The sequence below is a fragment of the Melitaea cinxia genome, chromosome 19 (assembly GCF_905220565.1).
Source record: "Melitaea cinxia chromosome 19, ilMelCinx1.1, whole genome shotgun sequence".
Lineage (NCBI taxonomy): Eukaryota > Metazoa > Arthropoda > Insecta > Lepidoptera > Nymphalidae > Melitaea > Melitaea cinxia.
In genome coordinates, this window is record NC_059412.1 from 11,753,855 (window position 1) to 11,780,321 (window position 26,467).

Genomic DNA, 26,467 nt, shown 5'->3' on the forward strand with positions numbered 1-26,467 from the left:
ATTAAGCCTACAATTGGGGTAGGGCACACTTGGTAATATCCTGCTTAAAACCTCGACCTTACAGAAGATCACAGCTAAATAATACTGCTTTCCAGCAGTGTTGTGTTCCTGTTGGTGAGTAAGGTGACTGGAGCTCCTTTGGGGTCGACAACGCGCTTGCAATGGTTCTAGTGTTGCAGGCGTCTATAAGCTACGGTATCCCCTTGCCATCAGGTGGGCCGTACTCTTGTTTACAAAATAAGAAGTATAGAATTTGACCTGTTATTCTTATAAATATAAACAATATAGATATGTTCACTAAAAGCTTCTAATTAAATCAGGCATAAAATATAACTGTAATCGAAATAAATTATAAATTATTCCAACGTTAATTTTAATAAAGATCAGAATGAAGGTTGTTTAAAATTGTTGTATTTTGGAATGATAGATTTAATTAAATGTATTTTATTTTACTTTACATTTGCGTATTATAAAAGTTCTTATATAATGAATGAGTATTTTAATTATATAAATTTAAAATATAATTTTATTTCTAGAGAAATGTTTAGCACAATTTGAAAAGGAAATATGAAGATATGTATGTATTTGAGTCGAATGTTACATATTTCTAAACCGATTTTTCCTATATAGTTGGTAACTGTACATATACTTTTCTCAAGTCGGTCAAAAAGAAAAGAGTCATGAATTTCGGTTAGTCGCAGGGCATCGGTCCGTTAGTAAAAATGAAATCTCATTTAGAATTCAAAACAGGCGTTGCAGATATAATATTCAAAGAATTGCCGCCTCATTGCCACTCCAATGAATTTGAGGACTGACGAAAAGTGTACAGAACCAAATGTTTGAATTATGTATTAAATTATAGACGCTTCGTCGATTACATCGGCCTTGATCTTACTTTACCGGCGCTTATTCGCAATCCGAGTCTTTGTTGATTTCTCGCTTGAATTAGCATCGCCAAAAATAATCTTACTGATATTAATATAAATGCGAAACTTTCAGACGGTTGTTTAGTGCTCAATCGCGCCAGAATAGTTGAACGGATTTGGATACATTTTGATATATACATCTGTAAACCCAGAATGGAGATTATTAAATAATCGTCTTACTCGTCGGACTCCAGTTGGAGGTGAATGTTCGTGGGTCCAGAAACATGCAACACATTCAAAAAATCGAGACCACAACAATTGTTTGTTTTGATTAATACAAAAGTCTTTGTGGTCTATACAAACGTATGTATGGTCCACACAAACATCCGTATGGTCCATAGATTCGTCTGATTAGTTGCGTCGTATGGTCCAAACCGTGTATGTTACCAGATCAATCAGTCGCAGTGACCATTCCGCCAACATGTCGTTGATATAAAATAAAATAAAGACTGCCTAATTTTTACTCTACATTCCATCATGATTGGTAGTTATACGGGCTAAACCGCGAAGCTGGCTGATGGCAGCTAGACATATTTAGATATTACGTATCGCCTATCATCAACGTGTTTTGTAACTTGACTTATTATCGTAGGATTTTATAAAACGAGACAAAAGTTTTAACGACCGTTAATTAGTACTAGAATTTAATTATGAAAGTTTATACGTTTTATTTAAAACTATTTAGAATCTTTTTAAATAACCCTTTTAAAATCTTAATAGCCGAGTTAAAATGGATATATGATCTAAGTCTGACGCAGCCCGACTGAGGAAATGCCTCATGAAAGGTCACAACTAAATAATACTGCTTACTGCTCTCAAGTTTTCTACTTTGTGTTGAATTCCTGTGGAGAGTAAATAAGTAAGAGCACCTGGGGGACGTGCTGCTGTTGGCAGCGGAGGTAGGGTTGACGCTTGTGTCGCTTCTGGTGCAGCAGGCGTCCATAGGCCAAAGTAATCGCTTACCATTACGCAGACTGTACAAACAAGCATTCTTCACTAGTATCTAGTAAATTAAAAAAATTTAATATTTTTCAGTACCTATTATATTTAGAATTGAACCATCTTCAAAGAAAAGGAGGATGTTCCCATTTTTTTTATGTGTGTTACCTTACTTTTCACTGGGTATATCGGTCTTTTTGTATTCGAAAGCAGGTGCTTTTCATATGTTTACATTTATATTTCAGCTAGACTTGATCTTGGTTTATCCCTATCAATGCATATTTAAATGTATTTAATTAAATTCGTCTATATTGATGATGACATTTGATTACTTGTCCTGAAATCATTTATTTCTGAAATTGTACTAGAAATGCCGCTTTGAAAGGTCTAAGTAAAGGACGAGCAAGGTTCTCCCGTGACCATGGTTGCTGTAAAGTATCCGAAACGTCGGCCATTTAAAAAACTTAATAAACCGCTATAAAATCCGAAAAAGTCGTTTCATTATAAGGTCTAAGCAAAGTTAAAATTTCACAACCTATTTTATTAAACTCCGTAAACTTACTGGAAAGTTTCTTAAGAAATAAATATTTCTTCACGTTTTTAATTTCGTACCGATTGTACTGAAATATAATGAAGTTTTATTTCTTTTTGTCGTATGTTTTTGTGTATTGTTCTGCAACGAGAAAATGTTTCGATGTTTTATTCAAACGCGCTGTTTGTCAGAAAATAAAAAGGAAGCTAAAACCGTTTCGTAACTTTATAAAATAAATGAGCGAGCTTGTTAAGATAATAATGTAACATTATTAAAAAAATCCTTTTTAACGTGGTTAATAACACGAAATGTTTTGAAGGGTTAACAATATTAATACTTATTTTAATTTATTTTCCATACATCCTTGATTAGTCTTGCGTAGTTGGCATACACACGCGTTTGTGCGTGCTTGCGTACGTGTAAAGTTTGAAACACTACACTTGAACCGTCGTCACTGTTACATTAAGTTAAAATTGTAATAATAATTGTTTCAGAATCTAGACGAAGTTCACATAGCTCTTGAAGTATGTGCGGAGCCCCGAACGATGAACCCGAGTGCGGCGGGTGCTATGCCCATACCAGGAAAATATAGCTACATACATAAGGTTAAAAAGTATACACAATATATAGTCCTTTATTCTCATTAAAATTTTACAATACAAAATTCCTTTATTAATTATATTATAGATATACTCGTATTTTATCTTTTATCATGAGGTGTGTTTTATTTTTAATAGAATATGTGACAGAAAATAGTAAAAGTTAATTAATTAAAATAATAAAAAGTATTTGGTGAGCAAATCGCTGTCCATAGCTGTGACACTCTTTAAAACCTGTTTGAATTATTTGATTGCAAATATAATTAGCTAATATTTTTATTTATAATTCATTGAATATAACATGCTGCACATTAATATACTGACAAAATATAATAATAGAGTTCTTGAAAATAATAAAAAATGTACCATTTTCACAAATTTTAATATATGATAAAATTAAGAGATAGGGTATAGCAGAAAATATATTGATCAAAATTTAGAGTAGTCCGATGGAGGACGTACTCAAGTATAGCTAGATTCTGTGGTGAGAAAGGTAGCCGGGGTACTGGGGTGGGGTCGAAAATGCACATGAAATGCTTCTGGAGTTTCAGGCGTCATCAGGTGGACCGTACCCTTGTACAAATCTGGAACTTAACATTTATCCTGCTATGACTTTGTCTAACAGGTTATAGATGGAATATCAGTGGCTGTGAATCAAGTGCAAATAGAGTTCAAATGTGATGCTTTCACCAGTAGTGTTCAGGTAAACTTAATTTATTGTTTTTAAACTAGATGGCGCTGTAACATAGCAAACTAACAATACACTTTATTGTACACCAAAATAGAAATAGTATATATCAGGTTGATTTTAATGAAGTATCATAAGGCTTCGCTGTGTGGCTACGGTAGTAAATAATATAGCCACCCCCTCTCTTCCCGTGGGTGTCGTAAGAGGCGACTAAGAGATAACAGAGTTCCACTACGACCTTGGAAATTAAAAAGCCGACCGACGGCGGGATGACCATCCAACTGCTGACTTTGAAATACACAGGCCGAAGACGGGCAGCAGCGTCTTCGATGCGACAAAGCCAGCCCTGCGGTCACCAACCCGCCTGCCCAGCGTGGTGACTATAAGCAACACACACGAGTTCACACCGTTTTTGGCGCGAACTTGTGGGGGCCTATGTCCAGCAGTGAACTGCGATAGGCTGAAGTAAATGATGATGATGAGGTTGATTTTAATATCATAATTTAATTTATCAATATTATATATCATATTATATTCTATTATCATATTTATAAGTATCATAAGGTACAAAGGGCGGCCTTATCACTGAAAAGCGATCTCTTCCATACATATCTCTAGGGGCAGAGGAGATGGTTTTGTGTCGGTGTAGGTGTACAAATTGTGATATACCATTTAAAGTGAGACATAAACGTGTAAATATACTAACATATACATATTAATACATACATACGCTATATTATTTTGTTTACTTTTTATTCTCTACATACTATTATTTTTTAATTGATAATTTAAATAAAAGTAACAATAACCGTACTCTAAATAGGCATTGGCGAAATCATCTGTGCTTTAGAATAATTAAAAGTGAAACGGATCTTAAAGCCCTACTTACGTAATAACTAACTTGATGAGCAATCCGTGTAACTCGAACTTTAGATATATATGTATCCTTAAATCTATAGATCGCGAGGGTGACGGTGGAATCTAGGACACCGGAAGGCAGGAAGGGTGACCTAAGACTGACTAGAATCAAATCACCTGATACAGGGCAACTGCTTATATTTAAGGTAATATTCATTAATTATATTTAAAAATGCTGTGTGGTTACGGCAGTAAAGAGCCGTACCTCTTCCCGTGGGTGTCGTAAGAGACGACTAAGGGATAACACAGTTCCACTACCACCTTGGAACTTAAAAAGCCGACCGATGGCGGGATAACCATCCAACTGCTGGCTTTGAAATCACAGACCGAAGACGGGCAGCAGCGTCTTCGGTGCGACAAAGCCAGCCCTGCGGTCATCAACCCGCCTGCCCAGCGTTGTGACTATGGGCAACACACATGAGTTCACGCCATTTTTAGAGCCCTATGTCCAGCAGGGGACTGCGATAGGCTTAAGTGAAGTGATATTTAAATATATGTATTTTGATTATGATAATGAAATTCGCGTAAACTTTAGATAAACTTGTTATTTTTATAGGAATTAGAGTGGCAAAACGCTCGTATAGAGGCAAAAGCTCACGGCGTCGCTGCGGCCAACCTTCCTCCTCTACGGTTGCTTCTGGGGAACACGCATTGTCGGATAGTTATTAAGAAAAGACTGTCAGGTTTGTTCGGTATTTTAGTGCAATACATACTAAAGAGGCTGTTGGATTTTCTACTATTTTTTTTTAATTATTAAATGATTTAATTATATTTTTTTTTGCCGAAAATTTCAGATTTATATTCTTAATTAATATATCTAAATCATTTTAAAAATGTATAAAATAACGTTTGTTTAATTATCCTGATTTTAATTTGTAAACATTTATTTTAAAATGTGGCGCCACAGAACGTATGAATTATATCAATTTTTTTACTTCTATTTTTAAAGGACAACTAATCACTAATAAACTAATAAATATATCTAAAATAATAATAAATAAACCTAGTAGGATTTAATCATGTTTCGAGGGTCCAGAAACATACAATACTAAATCACAAAGACCCAGGCCACATCAAACATCTGTATGGCTATATCAAACATCTGTATGGCCATATCAAACATCTGTATGGCTATATCAAACATCTGTATGGCTACATCAAACATCTGTATGGCCAATACAAATGTATGCCATGGGGACCTTACCCGCAACCACCAGCGCAACAGCCGCAATCCAGCGCTGTGACGGTTGCGCTAACACGTTGCCTCCCCCCCCCCCCAGACTGCGCAGTCCTGGGCTCGCGGCTGGTGCTGCGGCCGGAGCCGCTGGCGTGGGCGCTGACGGACGGCCAGCTGCGCGCCGCGCTCGCCTGCGCCGCCGCGCTGGCCGGGCCCGTCAAGCGCGCCACCGACCACGCCACGCGCACCAAGGCCGCGCACAAGGTGCGACACTACTCCTTGTACGACTCTACCGCTGCCCTCACTCACGCACACATGCACACGACACGCGCGCACGCATGTACGCACTCACGCACACGCGCCCGCTCCCGCGCACGCACGCACACGCGCACGTTCCCGCGTACGCACGCACGCAATCAATTACAATAATTACATCTGTGCCTAGTATTTTACTATATATTAATATATCAATGGGCTCTATTTTTTGTAATAATAAAATAAAAAAAAACGCATCAAAGTAATTAATTCGCATCGGTCTGTACATGCACAGCCGTTTTGTGTCTACAGAGTACGACACTTCAAATAAATTAAGATGATTTATAGAAATTAATATTAATAATGTTTAAATTAATAAATTCTCTGTCTTAACTTTTTTATGTTAATATATTTTTTGGGTTACAGATCGAAGAGCCCCGTGAACAGATCCAGAGCCGTTCAGCGTCAGGGGACAAAGACATAATCGCTCGCATGTTCGCTCGTCACGACGTCCGTGAAACTTCCTATCACCTGCTGGCGCCCCGGATCGACCTGCATTTATGCGACGACCCTGGATGTAAGAATCATTTTAAGAATATTGTTCGTCACATGAAAAATGTTAGATCAAGTTATTGCTTTTTTTTTAGGTTTGGATGTTATTACGCGTAGTTTTTTCCAATTCTTCTCTGCAGAATCTATATTCCGAATCGGTGGCAGCTTAAATTTAATATATAATTAATTAATTAATTAATTAAAACGAGCATAATATTATTTGTAAAAAGACGATTTAAAAGTGCTCTTAAGCATATTTGAATAGAGTAATTTTTGATTAAACAGGCTTTCAACAACATTCGAAATTCAAATATCGTCTAAATTAAGCATACTCTTTGCTTTATCGACATTAATGTTGGTCACAATTTAAAAGCACATTTTAATCAAGAATCGCTTTTTTACCAACTATTTTTATTATTTTTTTATTCTCCGATTCGTTTTGTTTAGAAATATTTAGGAAATAATATTACGAAAGAAAAGGAGATAACTTTAAGACAAAACTAGCTAAAATATGTTTTGTCTTATTGGTTCGAAATTTAATGTAGAAAAAGAATTTATATAGTAAATCAACAGATAAAAAAAGAATACTAATTGCGAAATTAAAAATAAACACTTTTGTTTGTATACATTTTTTATTTTTTTTATTTTTTTTATAAAGTGGGTAGGTCAGAGATGCCTCAACTCGCGAACGGGGGAGCGTTGCAAGTGACACTCGTCAGCATGCAAGCAGACTTGTTTCCCTACCACAAGGCTTCTACTGACAGGCGCCATTGGAGGGGATATAGGTATGGATGATAGACATCAATTAATCAATATGAATAAAAATTAAAATAATATATAGATAATTAATGTTTTTTTTGTAACTTATAACTTTCCATAATAATACAATACAATACAAATATACTTTATTTTACCACCAGAAACAATACACACTTCATATAATCAGACTTGGTAAGACATATTTTAAATTGCTTGAAATTTTTTCCAATCAGAGTTGTGGATAGACAAATAAAAAACCATTTGAACATCATATAATATGTAAATTAATATTAAAAAAAAAAATATTTAAAGGGAAGCAGCTACCCCTCACAGTCTTTGGCTGTCACAAGCGTTGAATACTTTTTGTACCACCCTGCTGGAGCAATTTGAGACCAGGCCTATGACACCCAGTGCTAAGGTAATGATATTTTATACACTGTTCTTGCAAAAAAAAAAAAAATAGCGTTTATATAGTAAAAATCCTAAGTAAACATGTGCAGTGTAATTAAATTGTTTGGTAGTTGTTCTGGAAATAAATTTCTCAAAATCTGGAGCAATTACGCTTCAGCCTGTAATATCCCACTACTGGCCTCTAACCCCATGTAGGAGAAGGATCAAAGCTTAATCCACCACGCTGCTCCAATGCGGGTTGGTGGATATATTCCCTACTATAAGTAACGATCGCTATCAATTGTACATGATAACAACCGGGACCGACGGCTTAACGTGCTCTCCGAGGACCCACAAGGACTACACAAACACCCAGACCACGGCAACCACCTGTATGGCCAATACAAATGTTTGGCACGTGTGGGGATCGAACCCGCAACCGCCAGCGCAACCGGTACAATCCATGGCTGTAACCGTTGCGCCAACGCGGCAGCAATTACAGACAAGTAATACTGCTCTAAAGTAGTCTTGTCTTTATGTGGTAGCCAGAGATTATGGGAGGGGGTCGGTCGGTCGGCAACGCGCTTGCGATGCTTTCAGTGTTGCATATGCCGATAAATTAAGGTAACAGCTCACTAACAGGCGAGCGTTACACTAGCCTTAATCGTAAAAAAAAATGACAATTATTGGTACTAACAGAGTTTTGATCGCCCTGGTCTTAAAAGTGTTCATATTTTCAGATGAGTCAAAACGGGAAAGTAGAGGAACCTGCGGGAAACACCACTGCTTCCCACACTGCACCCACCACTCCCACTGCAACCCAAGGTACTGACACACGCTTAAAAAGACTTAGTACACGCACTGTTTCTACATTATTCAAAATTCTATCAAGATTGTTATCCCAATCGCAAAATCTATATATTTTTTTCAAAATTCTACCATGATTGTTTTCTCGACCGTATTGATCAATCTTCTTTGTGTACTCTCAGTACCACAAAACTCTGTCGAAATCATTCTACTGTACTGTTATTATTGCTAGCCATTAAACTTCTGTAGATAAATAGATAACAGATATACAGGAGAAATGTGTCATATCAAATTGATTGTAAAACTTAGTAGGTACGTTGTATAGAAGTATAATAAGCTACAACTTATCTTGCACATAAAATGCTATATACATCCATTTTTCACTTTTTAAGTATCCCTTTATTAGTTTGCTATTAATAAATAAAATATTTTTTAGTTTTATAAATTAATTTATTATAATATCCTTTAGCGTCACCCACCCGATCGAAAATACTCCAGCAATTCGGGAAGCTAATGACCACCTGCCTCGTTCTCAGGATAGATGATTTCACCGTTTACAAGGTAAAAATTTGCAGTGAATTATCATTTTTACTATATTCTCGTAATTTAGCCAGTCACGTTTCGTATAGCTAAGACACAGTGCAGGTCTATTGCTAAATAAGTTTTACTTTCGTCAAGTGGTCTAAAGTACACCCGTTTTTATTACTTATTTATTATTTGTTAAAATAGGTGACGACAGGCTCCAAGTCAAGAGAGGCACCTCGGCCTCTGGTGAGTGCTGAAAAGGCTAATCTTCCAGGAGACGCGGGTCTTTTACATGCTGAGCTGACGTTCTTTTACTACCCTGGAGATGTGTGCTTTCCTGGTAAGGAAACCTTCGATATCTTCTAATTTTTTAGGTCTAGTATTCATCGTTGGTAATTTGTGCCAATGTTTAGAACTAGGTTCCATGTCGCTTTTCTAAGACAGCTAGTAAATATCTCACTAAAACACTGAGGCGTAGGCCTCTTTTCCCACGTAGGAAGAGGATCAGAGCTTAATCCACCACGCTGCTCCAATACGGGTTGGCGGATATATTCCCTACTATAAGTAACGATCTCTATCAGTTGTACATGATAACAACCGGAACCGACGGCTTAAGGTGCTCGCCGAGGCACGGTGGGGAGACCCACAAAGACTAACAACGTTGAACATACTGTAAGAACTATAAAAAAATATAGATCCTAAATAATAAATTTTTCCCAGTAAATAAATAAATATACATTTATATTAAAAAACAAAAAAAAAACTTACTAACAGTATATAGGCTAAGTGTATATTGTAAGCAGAACATAAGTGTAAATATATGGTAACTAGGAAATAAGTGTACATATATGATAACTAGCAAATAAGTGTAGATATAGACATAGATAAGAAAATGAATAAAATGTTCAGAAATTATGAATGAACGAATAACGAGTGATCAAAGAGTACTTGTAAGGGAAGAAAAAAACCGTCAGCGTAGACCACGTCCTAGTTTTAATAGGCAGTCACAGGACTGTCGATCTGTAGTTTGTATGATAAATCGCCGTCGTATTAATATAATTATAATGCATGTTTAACAAAAGGCATAGGCATTTTGAGCCTGTGGATGTAAAATTTAAATTAAAAAAATAAATAAATAATTTTGACGACCCGCTGGCGCAACGGTTGACGCACTGGCTGTTGCGCCAGCGGTCGCGGGTTCGATTCCCGCTCACGACGGACATTTATATCGACCATATAGAGAGATATAGACCATATTGTATGTGTTTCCGGACCCCCAATACAGGAGAAAATCCTACTGGGGGATCCGTTGAGTGTGTAGCGTTTATTAAATTAAAAAAAAAAAAAAATCCCCAGTGCCGCCCCCCAAGCTGTACGTACAACTGAGTCCAGTGCGGGTGTCGGTGGACGTCCCGAGTGTGCTGTGGCTGGCGGCCTTCCTTCCTCATGTGGCTGAGGCTGCGGCCGACAATGCGCCCACTGACAGCTCCTCCACCTACATGGACGTGCGGGCTGAGGCCATCATGCCGAGGGTGAGGGCAAAAGTATAATCTAATAAATAAATAGGCTATAACATACACAAGACCGTCTGTTCCTACAGTAAGGAACTTAATTCTTGTGTTATAGGTAACATCTCACATCTCACTGTTACAGCTTTTTGAATCTGTACTGATTAGAAAACTGAAGTTCATTCATTTGTTGGAATGCACTCATTTCAAGAACTACTGATACATTTTTTTGCTGTTGAATATTTTATTTGTTGTGGAAGGATATATAATATTTTAGTACGTTTTTTCCTGACAATAACGCGGGTGGAACCGCGAAGCATAGCTAGTATACTATATACATAATTATGCTTGGTGACGGTTATTTTTGACAGTTGAGCAAGAATGGTTGATAAAGAATTGTTTGTTTATGTAACAACTAGTTGATATAGTGAACTTCGTACCGCCATTTTTTGTGATTTTTTTAAATACACACGTTCTCCTGACAATAATTGACACAAAAAACTCTCTCGGTTCTCTGATTTGGTTAAGTTATTAAGAAGTTAAGTACTTATATGCGTTTCAGTGATTCTTTTTTATTTACTAAAAATATTTTTAATTGAAACGCCTATTCCTAAAAGAGATATCTTCTTTCCTGAGATATTTTTATCATACCTATATTAATTTCATACCCACTTTATTTAAAATGAATTACATTTATAAATTAAATGTCATAGTAAATGTAAGTGATCAAATATTTGTTTTCTAGATTGTGCTAGAAGCTGGTCCGGAACATGTATCTCAACAACGAGACCGACCAAAGGAACTTCACATATGTACAGCGAGGGCAACGTTTACCAATGTACGAGAATCGCCAAGAACAAGTAAGTTAGCGAGCGAGAAAGCACTATCGGATGTCTCGCACCGCAGTTATAATCAATAGCATCTTTGCCCCATGGTTTCAACCGCTTTAATTTGAAGAAAAATCTTACTAAAATAATATATAGCCTTACTTTCCCTACTTACTTTCCTTACTACCCTATAGCCTTCACTTTTAATGGCTATGATAAATAAATAATCGCACAAAAAAAAAAAAACAATTCGAGTATTTCCTGAGATTAGCGCGTTCTAATAAACAAAAGAGCTTTTCAGCTTTATATTATTCGTATAGTTTGGACACAGTTGGAACGTTCCGCGTGATAAAAACTGCTCCATTGAGCATACAACTACTGTAATTATATTTGTATAGAGTGATAATTAAGAAATGTTTCAGATACACCGGGCACAAGGGCAGACCTAGCGTCAATAATATCAGCTATAAGGAGGTCAGCGCCGCCTCGGGGACAGTTCCCTTGCTCATCGGACGACCTCGACCCGCTACATGAGCAGTTTCTTTTACATGCTGATAGTAAGTAACTAACTTCTTTACTTCTTTACGCACGCTTGACTTGGGAGTAAGCTGGTTAATGCGTGACGGGAGCCATACGAAAAGTGTGATCGGGTGAGGCGAACGGAAGTGAAGAGGGAGATATAAGTTAGATGGAGCTAAAGAAGTTATACTTCAGTAGTGTGGGCGTACGGTCCACGTGATATTATGAACCTTGAAATAATTTTTTTTGTTACGCACACCCTCACTATAGACGGAGCCACAGTCGCTTAGACCGAATATAAAAATCATCATATCAAAAACTGGAACGGTTCCAGCGGGGATCGAACCTGCATCTCCGACTGACCGTGTCGGTGCTCTAGCCAATTAAGCTATGGAACGATGTACTCGCTAGATCGAAATTTCATCAAAGGTTTTCATTGTAATATGAAACTTTGAATAGTTACGGGTTTCTGTAAAGAACTAACGCCGTCTATGACGGCGCCACGGTTCGCTTAAATCGAAAATAAAATCATCATATCAAAAATTTATATTCATATTCCTTTCATTCATATAACGGATAGCCCTTTTCTGCAGAATAAAAATGACATTACTATCAGCCGCATTGCCCCATAGCAAAATGCCATAGGACATCATAATATGGAAGTAGCTGAAGTAAACTAATCTAGCTGTATTGACATTTGTTAATAACCTTATTTTTTTTACCGCGTACGCTGCAGAACTCAGTCTATCCGTCAGTTGACAAATATGGGGTCCCCACTGCAATTTTGAATCAATGGTAATTAAGTTTTGAATGCTTATCAATTTGTTTTACATTTAGAGCAAAAAATTGGATACAGTTAGTTTTTTTTACTATTGAGAAGTAAGTTATTCACACTAAACCAGTGCACCAGTTCAGAGAGAGCATTTTTTACATCGTCATAGTTGGTTTCTTGTCTACGTAATTTAAATATTAATGAAGTATCATCAGCAGACAATACAATCTCATGCTTCTTCTCTGCTAAATACGGTAGGTCGTTTATGTATATTAAAAACAAGAATGGACAAGAATTGAGCCTTGTGGGACCCCCATCTGTTTAAGAGACCCAGATGACTAGTACAATTTACTTCAACCCTCTGAGATCTATCACTAAGATAAGAACTCAGAAGTTTTAGTGCGGTATTTTTAATGCCATAGTGACTGAGTTTCCTGATTAATGTGTTATGATGAACACAGTCAAATGCCTTAGATAAATCACAAAATACACCTAAAGCATCACGCGGCTCCTCCCAAGCATTGACTATCGAAGTAAAAAGCTCGACACCGGCATCAGTTGTTGAGCGTCATTTAGTGAAATCGAACTGCTTGTTATGTAAAAGATTATTTCTTGTGAAATGGTTTAAAAGCACACTAGATTATAAGAACACTACCACCACCACCTTGGAACTTAAAAAGCCGACCGGTGGCGGGATAACCATCCAACTGCTGGCTTTGAAATACACAGGCCGAAGACGGGCAGCAGCGTCTTCGGTGCGACAAAGCCAGTACTGCGGTCACCAACCCGCCTGCCCAGCGTGGTGACTATGGGCAACACACATGAGTTCACGCTATTTTTGGCGTAAACTTGTGGAGGCCTATGTCCAGCAGTGGACTGTATAGGCTGTAATGATGAGATTTAACACTACACATATGCGTGGGCTAGTCCCGAAATGGAGATTATCATTATACATTCCGTAGATCTGGACGACGTCGAGCGCGGCCCAGTGGTCGGGCCGGAGAGCACGTGGCGCGAGGCTCGCGGAGTGTGGTGCGCGCGCGTGGAGCCGCTGTGGGCGGACTTCTGCGGCGCGCGCGCTGCCGGCGCCCGCCCTACGCCGCTTCTGGACGCCACGCCGCTCACCGCCTGGGTAACCGCTTCCGCCTGGGGTATCCCACCGCATGCCCTTTTTTCCCCATATAGGAGAGAAACGTGCTCTCCGAAGCACGGTGGGGAGACCTATAAGGATTAACGATCAGACCGGAAATAAATATTTGTATACCACTCCGAGCGGGAATCCAACCCGCATCCGTTGTTGTTAAGGCGCTGCCGGGCACACGCAACATTACACCAGAGTGGTCATCACCCCCTGGGTAACACCTCCCTTAACACCTACCCCGCTGGCTTTTGAAATTAGAAGCGTTGGGCCTACCTCTCTAACTTTTGAATTTAGGGAGCACGTAGTCGGCACGACTTTCTGACTACAGACTCTGACCTTTCCTGGAAAACTTTTGACCAAGCTAGTTTAACATGACCACATACCATGGACCAAAGTGATTTCTCTTGGAACTATCCCGCTATCTTTTGGAAATGGCGAGCGCATAGTCGCATCGTATAGTAGTACAATCTCAGACCGGTTCCTGAAATCCTCTGCTCCTATGACGAAAGCTGGGCCAACATGACCAACGAGATGGTCCAAAGTAATTTTCTTGGAAACCAATCCCCTATAGATAAAGTAACACACCTGCCAAATCTACCTCCATCTTCCGGAAGTAGAAAGCTCAGAGATGTCAGATCTTCTGAGTTCAGTCTCAGACCTTTCTTAAATTCCTGTGCTCCTTTGACGAAAGCTGATCCAACATTGCCAATGACGTGATTCAAAACGATTTTGCTCAGAACTAATAATCCTCGAAAGATTAAAATGAAAATTTTCCAAACGCCACTCACTGAATAAAAAACCTTTTTATCATCATCTCTTTATTATTTATTACATATTTGTTGCCATATTAAAAGTTCCAATGTCACTCAGATTCGTGTCTCCTATATTCTAAATATACGCTAATATTTTCCAGATCTGTTTTGAAGAGGGCTTCTCTCGTATCTGGGTAATTGGGCGCACCTGTGGGTTGAGTGGGTTGCAATTGAACCACTACCAGCTTCTGTTTCTACTGCGGCAATTGGAACGTATTAGCGAACTGACGGCGTGGCTTGGACACCAGGCTAGCAGAATGCCTGAAGCTGATCAAGGGTAACTTTATTGAATTAATTTATCAAAATATTACTTTTGAAAATTAATTTGCATTGACGATATGGACATCCCCGCTTATGCGCTTAGTTTAAAGTGTTGCCAAATTTATAGACTTTTTAGTAAAAATTTTCTCTAAAGTGTCGTTTTAAGAAAGGTTTTACCCTTCCTCAATAAGTAGACTGTCTAAATTTGATTTTAATTGGACTGATAAATTTTAACATTATTTTTCTAAAACTTAAAATAGGGCACTAAATATAGTATGGAATTTCGTTTGTAATTTATTTTATTTTGAAAGAAAACCAATCAAGTTGCGGCTTCTTTGAGAACTTATTTGTAGCTTATTATTATTATTATCCCTGAGCTTGAAAAGTTTCCTGGAATTACAGGAGCATTTAGTAAATGCAGTACTGTTCAAAAGGTGTTAATTGCTTTAAAAGGTTATATTGTTTCTCAGGTCATTAGTAGTTGCTCTAGTCGTACCAGCTGTGGAGGTAACCGTGGTTCTGCCGACAAACTGTCCAGGACAAGAGTCTTCCAGAGATCTGGATAGCGTGCCGTTTGATTCTTCCAGCCTTAATGATTTGAAATTAGGTAGGTTTTTATCTTCGGATTCCACGTTAAAACATATTCTTATATAAGTTTTTGCTAAATGATTTTCAAATTTAAAGGCTAACATATTTTTTTTTATTTTTTTTGTTTGACATAAGGTGATATAAGCAAAACTATTATTATAGGCCATATAAGTTTTGTAAACATTATCGTATACCATAATCACTGATTTTTATCAACAAAACTGAGGGTAGATAAACATAAAATTCAAACAAAGAACACAGTCAAGCATTAACTGAGGTAGGGCATAGCAGCAAATTTCCTGCTTAAAATATGGAGCAGCGCAACTGGGGTAGTACCTCGACCTTACAGAAGACCACAGCTAAATAATACTGTTTTCAAACAGTGCTGTGTTTCTGTTGGTAAGTAAGGTGACCAGAGCTCTTGGGGGGGGGGGGGGGGGTTGGGGTAGAGTCGGCAACCCCTTGCGATGTTTCTGGTGCTGCAGGCGTTTATAGACTACGGTAATCGCTTACCATCAGGTGAGTCGTACGCTTGTTTGCTGACGTAGTTGTGTAAAAAAAGCGATCGGCACTTGCAGCGTCCACTCAGTGTAACGTAACACAACAGTTTAGTATTAGCTAATTATTTTTAGCTTTGTTGTGCGAATACATATAATGCTCTATTAATTCTTATAGTTCTTCATATTTATTAGGATCAGAGGCAACAATGGCTCCGTCGATGTTGGATAAAGACAGTGGCGTGCTGGCAACACAGAGTTCTATTGAAGTGTGTACCGTCCAACCTATACCTGTGGAGGAGATACAACCTCCGAGTCCTGGATTGAATTTTGGAGGTAAGAATACGATGACGGAAGTTAAGGAATTTAAAAATTTGATATTTATTCACTGCTATCTTTCACCAAAACTTTAATTTTAATTTTGGTCTTTACAGGTTTCTCATCGATGAGGCGTGGAATCACTTCTCTGGTGACGTCTATCGATAGCGCGCTGACGCGAGATGACGGACGTAGTGACGCTGCCTCCACCGCTAGCTCAGACAGCGATCGCTATGTCGTGGTGGGGCTGGCGGCAGAGACGCCAGACGACGCCGATGTCGCTTTCAGGTGAGTCACCATTACTACCAGTTCTAACAGCGCTTTTAATATTCTAAGAATACTCTAAAACACCGGAAGCGTAGAAGTATGTTGCCTACCCTATTTTTGTCAATACAGTCTACCAATATTCGCTTTGAATATCTTACTAACCAATGGAACATAACTCTAATTGGGAGTACGATTTTTTGGCTGTGCTACGCTCCGTAAGGTTCCAGTACATCACCTTCAGCTGAATGTTCTTCAACACTAGTTCTAAAAGCGGTTCCAATAGTTTAAATACCCCAGAAATACCAAAAGCTTACCAAGCATATTGCCGAACCTATCACTGTCAAAGTGTCAACGTTAACTATCAACAGAAGCTTGGGCTACCTTACCAGCCACTGGACCATAAACACTGCTAAAAACTTTATTGTTTGGCCATGTCCTACACGAGACTGGATAAACGAATTTGGTCTGTGACAGACTTATTTAGCCGGGGATTGACTAGTTTGGCTCAAATATTTTATATCTATGGCTTATATTTCAGCATAATATGAATTTCTATATTATGACTAGTTGACCCAGCAAACGCTACTTTGCCATAAATATAATTAACTTCCTTAATCCCCTCCCCTCCCCCCTTGTAACTTAGGGGTATGAAAAATAAATGTTGGCCGATTCTCAGACCGACCCGATATGCACATAAAATTACATAAAGATCGGTCCAGCTGTTTCGGAGGAGTATGGTAACTAACATTGTGACACGAGAATTTTATATATAAGATGTTGATGTACCAAATTCAAAAGATTGCTCTTTCTAATCCATCGAAAATCTTTAAAAGATACTGAAACTTAGATTTTACAACTTTGGTTATCAGTTTCACTACTACCGATCTAGCTAACTCTTAACTCTTAAGTTGTATTAAGAACAACCAATTGCTAGTTAGTCTTGACTTGGAATTGAACGTGCTTGCTTAAATGATATAAACCCTTCAGAGCTTTGACTGGCCTGTTGGCGTAGTTTGAAAGTACTCTGCTTTCTGTTAAAAATTGTTGGTCTGGTTTCCGCCCCGAATCTGGGTGTATCTTTAAGTAATATAAGTATTTGTATGTATATATTTGTTATTAACTAGCTGAGCACCGCCGTTTCATCCGCGTAAATTTGAGAAAAAAATCGCACTAAAATATTATATACTCTATAGAGTTTTTCAGCAAATGAACCACCCAACACAAAAAGAATTTTTGAATTGGTTATTTTTTTTTGTGTAAATTAGTAGAATTGGTCGAGTTATGCGCTTAGCAACTTTCATTTTTATTTATATAGATATAGCCAATTGTTACAAATAATTAAGTGGCTTACCTTGAAGGATACAGACGGCCTTGTGGTTTTCTTTCAATAAACACTTTTAACATGTGATATCAATTACAAAATGTACTCATGCAAAAGGTTTAATTTCATAAAAAATAATTTGAGTTCAGACTGAACATCCTATATAGATATTGGTCACTGTGTCCACAACTATGTGTATTTTAAAATATATGTCTTTATTTAGAGAGTTCGAGCACGGACGCATGGCTAGCGGTGTAGAGGTGGCGGCCGAGGTGGTGGAGAGATCCTCATCTCCCAGCGACCATTCCATCACCAGCTCCTGCAAGCGAAGGGACGTGGTGAGGCCTTACTGACTCTAAGATAGACAGACAACATCGCGTAAAGATGGTAGTGATACATCATTAACCAGTTCAATACTGATTCGTTAACAAATACTTATGTAATGTAAGAGTGGGATATCCTAACACAAGCGCTTATGCGCTTAAAGGGATGACTTCCAATCACAAATCACTTTTTGTAAACGCACAAGATACCTAAAAAGATTTTTGTATTTTTGCCTAACTTCTACAACAGTCTTAAAAGGTGTATTGAAAGTTTTATCACGCGCAATCTTGTGAACTGAATGTCTGGTAAATAATAATAATAATAATAATGGCACCATTTTAAAGGTTAAGCTTTTAACTTATTATTACCAAATTAATTTCGATCTCGATAAAGTTGGATCGATATTTATTTACTCTTACTTTCTAATACTTCTAAATTTTGATCACATCTGGACGTTAACTTTGCAGGCATTATAAGGAACTGCATTATACAAATATTGTACAGGGTAAAGTGTGTTGCCTTCGACAAAATTGATTTTTATGAAGAGACTCACATACATAATGACACATAAATAATCATATCAAAAAGTTTTAAACAATCCAGACTTCTCTTTCAAGATATCAACGTGCACGTTCCGCCTGAACAACATACATCTAGTTCAGCAGAGCACGAATGGTAAATCGTGCATGCGTTTCGTCGCTGATGACCTGAAGACCGACGAGTGCCCTTCGATACCCTGGGACGAGTTTCAGGTACGATGCTTATAAATTCAACGTCAAAAATGTCCCTTCGCTGGAAAGGGTCTTTTGAGAAGGAAAAATAGAAATAAATCTTAATTATACTACGCTTTTAGTCAAGTTGGATATAATTAGAGCCAAACGTCTCCCAAAACTCGTAGATCTTTTCAGTTTTTTTTTTTCGTCAAAAAATGTAAATTTTAAATAATTCAAAATTCAGTGTTGCTAGTCTAAATTTATTCTGCGATCCTTCGGTTATATAATTGCTTAAAATCGAAGACTCGCAGATATCTTCGCAATATTAAATAAATTAATTAAGTTTTAAGCATCTAAACATTCAGATTTGCTAGTTCGTATATAATCTGCGATCGTTATAGGTCATGAAATATTTGTACAGACAAAAATTTCACAAACAACCCACTTTGACATTTCGCTACTTTGTTTCCTGACTATGTGTTTCCTTTTCCATTAAAATCGTTACCATTTATTTAATGATAAGCATGTAATCCAGTACTATTTCATAAGCACAGATTTATACTTAAGTTTACTATATAAACATTTGAACAATACTTCCTAGGAAACAGTAGGTTTTTCGCATTCATATTTAATCACACACATGTACTTTAAACATTTAACTTGTTAAAAGATATCATTCAAAAACCACCTATAGTCCGACACATTCTCCTAAACATACTGGCCACAGTTCAATTTTCATATACAAACTCATATATGATAAACTTACCCATTTTCAATAGCAAATAATATGAAAAAGATATTCGTAGCATGAACATCACCTTTATTAAATCCTTTATCGTTCATCAATTTTGAATAAGCCTCTATCAATAGTTTGCGAATAGTATTTTAAAGAGTTCTAAAATAAAATTCATTATATTTGTTTATATTGAGTGTTGATATCAACTAAAAACTCAAAAGCCTAAAACTAACGAGTATACTGGGTTTTATTTCGAAACATTCTTGCACATAATACAAACAAATATTAAATTAAAAATTATATAAAAATACTAACTTAAAATAAATTGTTTACTAAATATTATAAAATGATAAAGGCTTATTGATTGCACGATCACATTCATAAACTAACTCATTTTTCGTTCCCCCATACAATCAAAATTCGCTGTTTATCTTATAAAAACGTTATTATGGAATGCATCCTTTTCTAACTATGTTGTCTGTGTGTGTTTTTTTTCTCTATGGCAACACCCGCCCGCTCGGCTATCGTGAGAAAGACTCGACTCAAGGTATTTAAGCGATCAACTGATCGTTAGTGTTTCATGACACAGTAGTGGTATTATGTTGAGCCAATTAGTTGTAGAGGTTATGTGTCGTAGCCAAGGGGGTTTTGTCTGTGTATGAGTGAGTGAGACAAAGGATATTGCCCTTGACGTCCTATATGGTGTTCGTTTGGATACTTAAGTATTGTCAATATGAAAATAACATTTTAAATTTACGGGAAGAGTGGCTTGCTTGATAAAGAAACGAATAATTAAAAATAACCAAATCATATCTATTAATAATTACTGAAAATTTAAATTCCATCTAATAAACTATCAGAAAATACTTGATTTGGTATTTTTATTTTAAATTTGAGCCACTTTTCCACTCGAGAATCATTATCACAGTTGATTATGTGGCAGTATCTTTACAAGCTTTATTATATCACATTTTATCACTAAATAAGCGTTTTTTAAAGCAATAATCGAGTATGCACAATGTTGACCCATTATTGTTAGATAACATAATAATTTATTTTTATATTTTAATTTATAAAACCTTTATATGCCATGATATAGCTGTTTATAATTAAAATGCGACCAAGTTATATTCAATTTGTTCATAATAACACACTCTATATAATAGCCCAAGAGCTTGCGAGGGCCAGACCTTAGTGTCAATGAGGATATGCCAAAGTCACACTTCATATTTCGCCACTGCTTCTACCGATGCATAACGTACCGTTAATAGCTTCACTTTTAAAAATTTCATTTGCAAAATGACGTTCGAAGGTGCTTTTGAGCTTTTGACGCCTATTCAAATAAAGATATTTTTCATTTTGAAGTTGGAAGCATGCGCTGAGAGATTTAACTGAGTTACGGCACACCAGGAAATTTTCCGTTCAAAATATGGAGCAGCCCGAGTACCTCGACCTTACAGAAGATCGCAGCTAAATAATATTGTTTTCAAGGAGTGTTGTGTTCCTGTGGGTCAGTTAGGTGACTAGAGCCCCTGGGGGAATTGGGGATAGGGTCGGCAACGCACTTTCGATGCTTCTGGTGTTGCAAACATCTATAAGCTACGGCAAGCACTTAGCATCAGGTGAAGCTGCACGCTTTTTTGCCGATCTAGATACATTTAAAAAAAATCACCTTTTATAAAATTACGAACGAGTCTTACCCTCCCGGGCTCTTGGTCTATAATTAAAATTCGTTAGATATCGATTTAATAGTGCTTGTGAGGTCAATTTGAAACAAGATTTTTGTTTTGATTTGGTCGGCCAATATTGAACAAAGTCTATCGTGGTATTTACTTGTTTTTTAAATAAAATTATCATTTGTAATGATTCCGAAATAAGTCTTAAGTCATTTATTCGTATTATTTTCCAAATGTTGCTGTGTAATAGATACAGATAAATGCTAGTAATTATTATTGGTATTGTGTACTTCTTAAAAATTAAAGTTAACTGTGCATCCGATAGTAAATATAGTTTTCATCTCATCTCATTGTTTTCGACCTGAATTAGTCATTTGATGTCTTATAGCTCTTCATTTCAATAAATACTTTTTAATAACATTGTATGAAAAGTAACGATCATATTTAATCAAGGGTTCAATAAAATCCATTTTCATTTGAAAGAATAGTCTGGTCGTGTTTACTATTGCACATATTTTATTGAAATCGAATAGACAAATTTATTGCATGCTTGTTAATTTTAAAATAAATTATATCATAAAAATCATCAAATAAAAAAGCCTCAAAATAAATTCAAATAGTAAATTGGACATTTTTTACTAAAAAATAAATAAATATTGATATAGATAAACTATCAATCCATTATTTATTGTTGCATATTATACCTGCATTATAGACAGAAATAACAAAGGAATTTTTAAAATATTCTAAAAAGTCCTTTTGAAGCTTGTGGCAAAGTGTTTATTTATTTTTTATTTGCAAGCAAATTTATTCTTTTGCTTATTTAAATAGCTTTAGCTTGATGTATATGTATTTTAAAACGCCCTAGAACACAAACAAAATCATACTGACAAACTCACATAACGCGTTAGTGAACTTCATTGAAGATCATAGTTATACTCGAGACGTTGCTTGTTGCATGCGTATTTATTCATACATGTAAAAATATGTACATGTGTTTGTATGTAATTCTTCAACAGAGTAAGTTTTCGATGCGCGCCCGAGCTTGGTCAGGGCCAGAGTTTGATTGTGACGAACTAAAACCTCGAGAGACTCCAAAAATAGCAGCTAGGCTTATGCGGACAGAACTGCCGAGGATTGGAAGTGAAATGGTAAAAATTGTAAAAGAATATGTCTTATCTTTAACTTAATCCATATCAAGCTCTGATTCTTCTCCTACATGGAGAGAGAGGCCTGGACCTAACAGTGGAATGTTACAGGTGAATCAAAACGTCTTATTGCGTGAACAATATAATCTTTCAAAATTTTTTAATTATTGAAGTAGGCCTCAGCAGGAAATATCATAATATTTGGAGCTTGTCGACTGGTACAGTACCTCAATCTTATCACAGACAAATCAGCCAGAGCTCCTGAGAATGGTCGAAAACAGGGTCGACGACGCGCTTTTAATTCTTCTAGCGTTGCAGTTGTCCGTAAGCTAAGGTATCCATTACCATCAGGCGAGCAGTACGCTTGTTTGCCACTTATGTAATATAAAAAAATGTATTTCCTAATATGTGGTATCAAAGTAAACACAAAACCGTTAAAAATCATAGTTAAAGATTAGCAAACAAGTGAACCTAAAATAGAAATATGTGGCGTTTTCAGACAGGTGTACAATAATCAAATTTTTGATAAAAGCGAAAATTATTTACAATTACAGGACAAGCCAGCAGGTTTGGTACCGTATGAAGAAATATTAGAAGCACGTATCAGGGACTTGAACATTGCCCTCAACATGAACACGGCCCTGGCGCTGTCTGAGTTTATTGAAGATGAGGTGGTGCTTCCTCCGATGCCTTTAGAGGTAAAGTTTTAGGATGTCATTGTTTCGTGTAGAATATTGGCCAACTTTCTAGTCTAGAGCTGTTTTCAAGAACATATAATTTTATATCAAATGTTAAATAATTATGACAGATTGTTCAGTGAAATAATGTGAAGAAGTAGTGTATTATTTTTCTAGAAATATTAGACATGGAAAACTAACTATAAATATTTCTTTTGAAGGGATTTGCAATATATTCGATTATGACACCTCCAATCAGAGACTAAATATAGCAATTATACTAAATATTCACTTACAGGTGTTAATAGAAAACGTTAAATTGCGACTAATCGAAGACAGACCAACGCGTGCCATATCATCCCCTCCACCGCAACCGTTAGACCTGGATCTCACGAGCTTGCGTCTCAACCGGGATACCTCAGGTGTTGTCCACTTGGGACCCATGATTTCTTCAAGAACAGTCTCCCCCAGCAGTCCACCACCTGAACTGCAAATGGCGATGGACGAAATACAAAAGTTGAACGAAGAAAATGAAGGATTAAAGAAAAGATTGGCCACGTTGAATAGGATAGCTGAGGATAATCGAGAGCTGAGGGCGTAAGCTAATTTGATTAATTGTAGATTTCGATAGTATTTATAAGGCATCAACAATGAGGTTTTATTATACACTAGCGGCCCGCTCCGACTTCGCACGGGTATAAAATATAAGTATAGCCTATGTCATTCACTGAAATAATTATTAAAATCGATCTAGTAGTTTTGATTTATTCATTACTGCCGGTGGCCCGCACGCCTTAACTTTAGAATAAAACAATTCTTCTTTCCCTAAACCATGAAGATTTCCTACTATCTTTGGAATATCTAAATTCATACACTGCATTAATTTTACTTTTTATATTATACTTATAGGCACGCTCCCGCCGGCCCGGCCGGCCGGAACCGCCACAAACGCTACGTCCCGCAATTTTTAAATCTGTAATATATTCGAAAATATTCATTTAAATCATGTGCTGTAAAGGGCCTTATAGATCTATATTAAATGAACAATGTATTTAAGTTATTTAATTAGATAAGGATTAATGCTGTATTGGTTAAGATAACTTCGAAAATTAGCCATTATTTGTCGTAAAAAATAAATGATAAAAAAATGTTATTGTGGGATATCCATAAGGGATAGACATATACCATAGCGGAGTTTTCTGTAGACCTTTTCAATGTGTACAATACTTAGTACATTATTTTGATAAATCTCGTAGGGTTCAGCCTGCGTTTGCAATGTAAGCGCAAAAAATGTAATTATTTACGACATCACATTAGAAACCTCAAAAATAACAGTATTTCTCCACTATTTAATGGATGTTATTATACATATAAACCTTCCTCTTGAATCAATCTATCTATTAAAAAGAACCGCATCAAAATCCGTTGCGTAGTTTTAAAGATTTAAGCATACATAGGGATATAGGGACAGAGAAAGCGACTTTGTTTTATACTATGTAGTGATAAATGCACATTTACCATTTTACCGGTCAATAATTCCTTTGCCGAAAAAATTGGGGAAGCGAAAATCAATAAAATCGATTAAGTGCCAGCAGTTCACCTGTCTCGTCGATTTTTTTTTCATGCAAAAAATTTTCGCTCGCCACACACCTAATACTTACAAATTCTAGTTTCAACTTTTGCCTACCGGCTCGCTAGTGAAGTTTTCTTGGTTCACCCATTGTGGGGAGCCATTGAGATTTTCTTACAGGATCCATTATGAAAAAATCCACTGTAATTGAAATTATAGGAAAGTGGAGGAGGTGAGCGCTCTGCGGCACTGCGCGCACGCAGCACAGCAGGAGGCGGCGCGCCTGCTGGCCGACAAGCACGAGCTGCTGGAGGCCGTGCGCCTGCTGCAGGTAACTTTCTCCCCACACTCCCCCCCCACATGCCCCCGCCTCCCTCTCTCTGTCCAGTAGTAGCGGCAACGTGCAAGCAGCATACACCAATAAACCATAACGAAATATAAAAATAAGCTAGATACAAAAACTTGTATTGTTTCCCAATATTAAAATAAGAAATGTAAAATTTCAGGAGCAACTGTCGGATCCGTGCCGCGGAAAGAGATAGCGTTCCCGCGGCGGATCGCAGGCGTGCCTCGACTGCGCCGCCTGCACCGCCTGCTGCGGACAACGCCTCTAGACCACCTGCGCCACTGAGCTACTGGGGCTTGAAGTTCGCGACCAGACATGACACATTGACACGTTCGCTCCCCAAACTTGAAGATAACTGCAGCAAATCAGAAATTTATACCGTCATGATAATAATACAAATAGAATATACTAGATTTTCATAATTTGTGTAATAGGAATAAATTGTACAACTTTCTGAATATGACATGAGAATAAAAGACATGCATATGACATGAGAATAGAAGCTAAACCTCTGATTAATATTATGGTATTATGGCGTTTTGAATATATTCATCGTCTGATGCAAATATTAGGGTATAATTAATGTACTCGTAGCGAACGTACTGAAACTACAACGAGGTTAAAAACCTGAACAGTAAAAACTCGATGTTGCCAACCTTTATAAATTATCATCAAAGCTGCCAGAAGTAAATAATTAGTAGTTGGAAATAAAATTATAAAATGGCATGAAGGGGATTTTTTACACTTTTTTGCTAGATAAAATATAAGAACAAGCGGCCAAGTGTAAATTGTATTTGTACACAAAGGATTCCGTACGACACTGGATCCGAGAGTCTTGTTAAACCCTAAAAATATTATGAAACTTAAAATCAACTTTCAAATGTGAGTGAATATGAGAGTTCAATATAATTTGTTAAAAAATTCAAGAACTTCCATAAGAGGTGGACTTTTGCTACCGCGAACTGTCTATTAAAATGACTAACCTATAGTAATCAAGTAGTGGTAAATGAAATCCTTAACACAAAGACTTTAATTTCTAATTATTTTATCGTGAATGTAGGTCTTTTTATAATGGTTTTTAAAACTACAATATGAACTATGGAGGTACTATATTTTTCATTTCTGTTAGTTTTTTTTTTTTTTTTTAATATTTATTATAGAGAATCGTCCGACAAATTCAATTGTGGTACTTAAAGAGCATTTATTATATTTTACAAATAAGTACAATACTTGACAATAGTAAGCAAATTTCTGAAGTATTTTGATTTCATGTGCAATATGAAAATATGTTATATGTACGATTGGCCGAAAATTTGTCTCTTAATAAAGTCTCTGATCTTGACATCAAACTACTGTTTATACATGTTCTACTCTCTACG

General features: G+C 36.8%; 1 protein-coding gene across 1 annotated transcript in view; it reads left to right on the top strand.

Annotated features, from left to right (window-relative positions):
* Positions 1–26,107, top strand: part of LOC123662753 (UHRF1-binding protein 1-like) — a 34,645-nt gene extending 8,538 nt beyond the window's left edge. The window contains exons 3-28 of the mRNA XM_045597552.1: positions 2,892–3,002; positions 3,622–3,699; positions 4,644–4,748; positions 5,159–5,285; positions 5,883–6,043; positions 6,461–6,611; positions 7,245–7,371; positions 7,658–7,763; positions 8,476–8,560; positions 9,012–9,103; positions 9,272–9,407; positions 10,424–10,599; positions 11,321–11,435; positions 11,825–11,959; positions 13,656–13,825; positions 14,748–14,923; positions 15,378–15,514; positions 16,188–16,328; positions 16,427–16,598; positions 18,122–18,236; positions 18,840–18,974; positions 22,367–22,498; positions 23,050–23,193; positions 23,471–23,769; positions 24,962–25,073; positions 25,249–26,107. Of these exons, the coding sequence (XP_045453508.1) occupies positions 2,892–3,002; positions 3,622–3,699; positions 4,644–4,748; positions 5,159–5,285; positions 5,883–6,043; positions 6,461–6,611; positions 7,245–7,371; positions 7,658–7,763; positions 8,476–8,560; positions 9,012–9,103; positions 9,272–9,407; positions 10,424–10,599; positions 11,321–11,435; positions 11,825–11,959; positions 13,656–13,825; positions 14,748–14,923; positions 15,378–15,514; positions 16,188–16,328; positions 16,427–16,598; positions 18,122–18,236; positions 18,840–18,974; positions 22,367–22,498; positions 23,050–23,193; positions 23,471–23,769; positions 24,962–25,073; positions 25,249–25,284 (3,474 nt within the window). The 3' untranslated portion in view covers positions 25,285–26,107. The remainder of the gene's footprint in view (positions 1–2,891; positions 3,003–3,621; positions 3,700–4,643; positions 4,749–5,158; positions 5,286–5,882; positions 6,044–6,460; positions 6,612–7,244; positions 7,372–7,657; positions 7,764–8,475; positions 8,561–9,011; positions 9,104–9,271; positions 9,408–10,423; positions 10,600–11,320; positions 11,436–11,824; positions 11,960–13,655; positions 13,826–14,747; positions 14,924–15,377; positions 15,515–16,187; positions 16,329–16,426; positions 16,599–18,121; positions 18,237–18,839; positions 18,975–22,366; positions 22,499–23,049; positions 23,194–23,470; positions 23,770–24,961; positions 25,074–25,248) is intronic.
* The last annotated feature ends 360 nt before the right edge of the window (positions 26,108–26,467 follow it).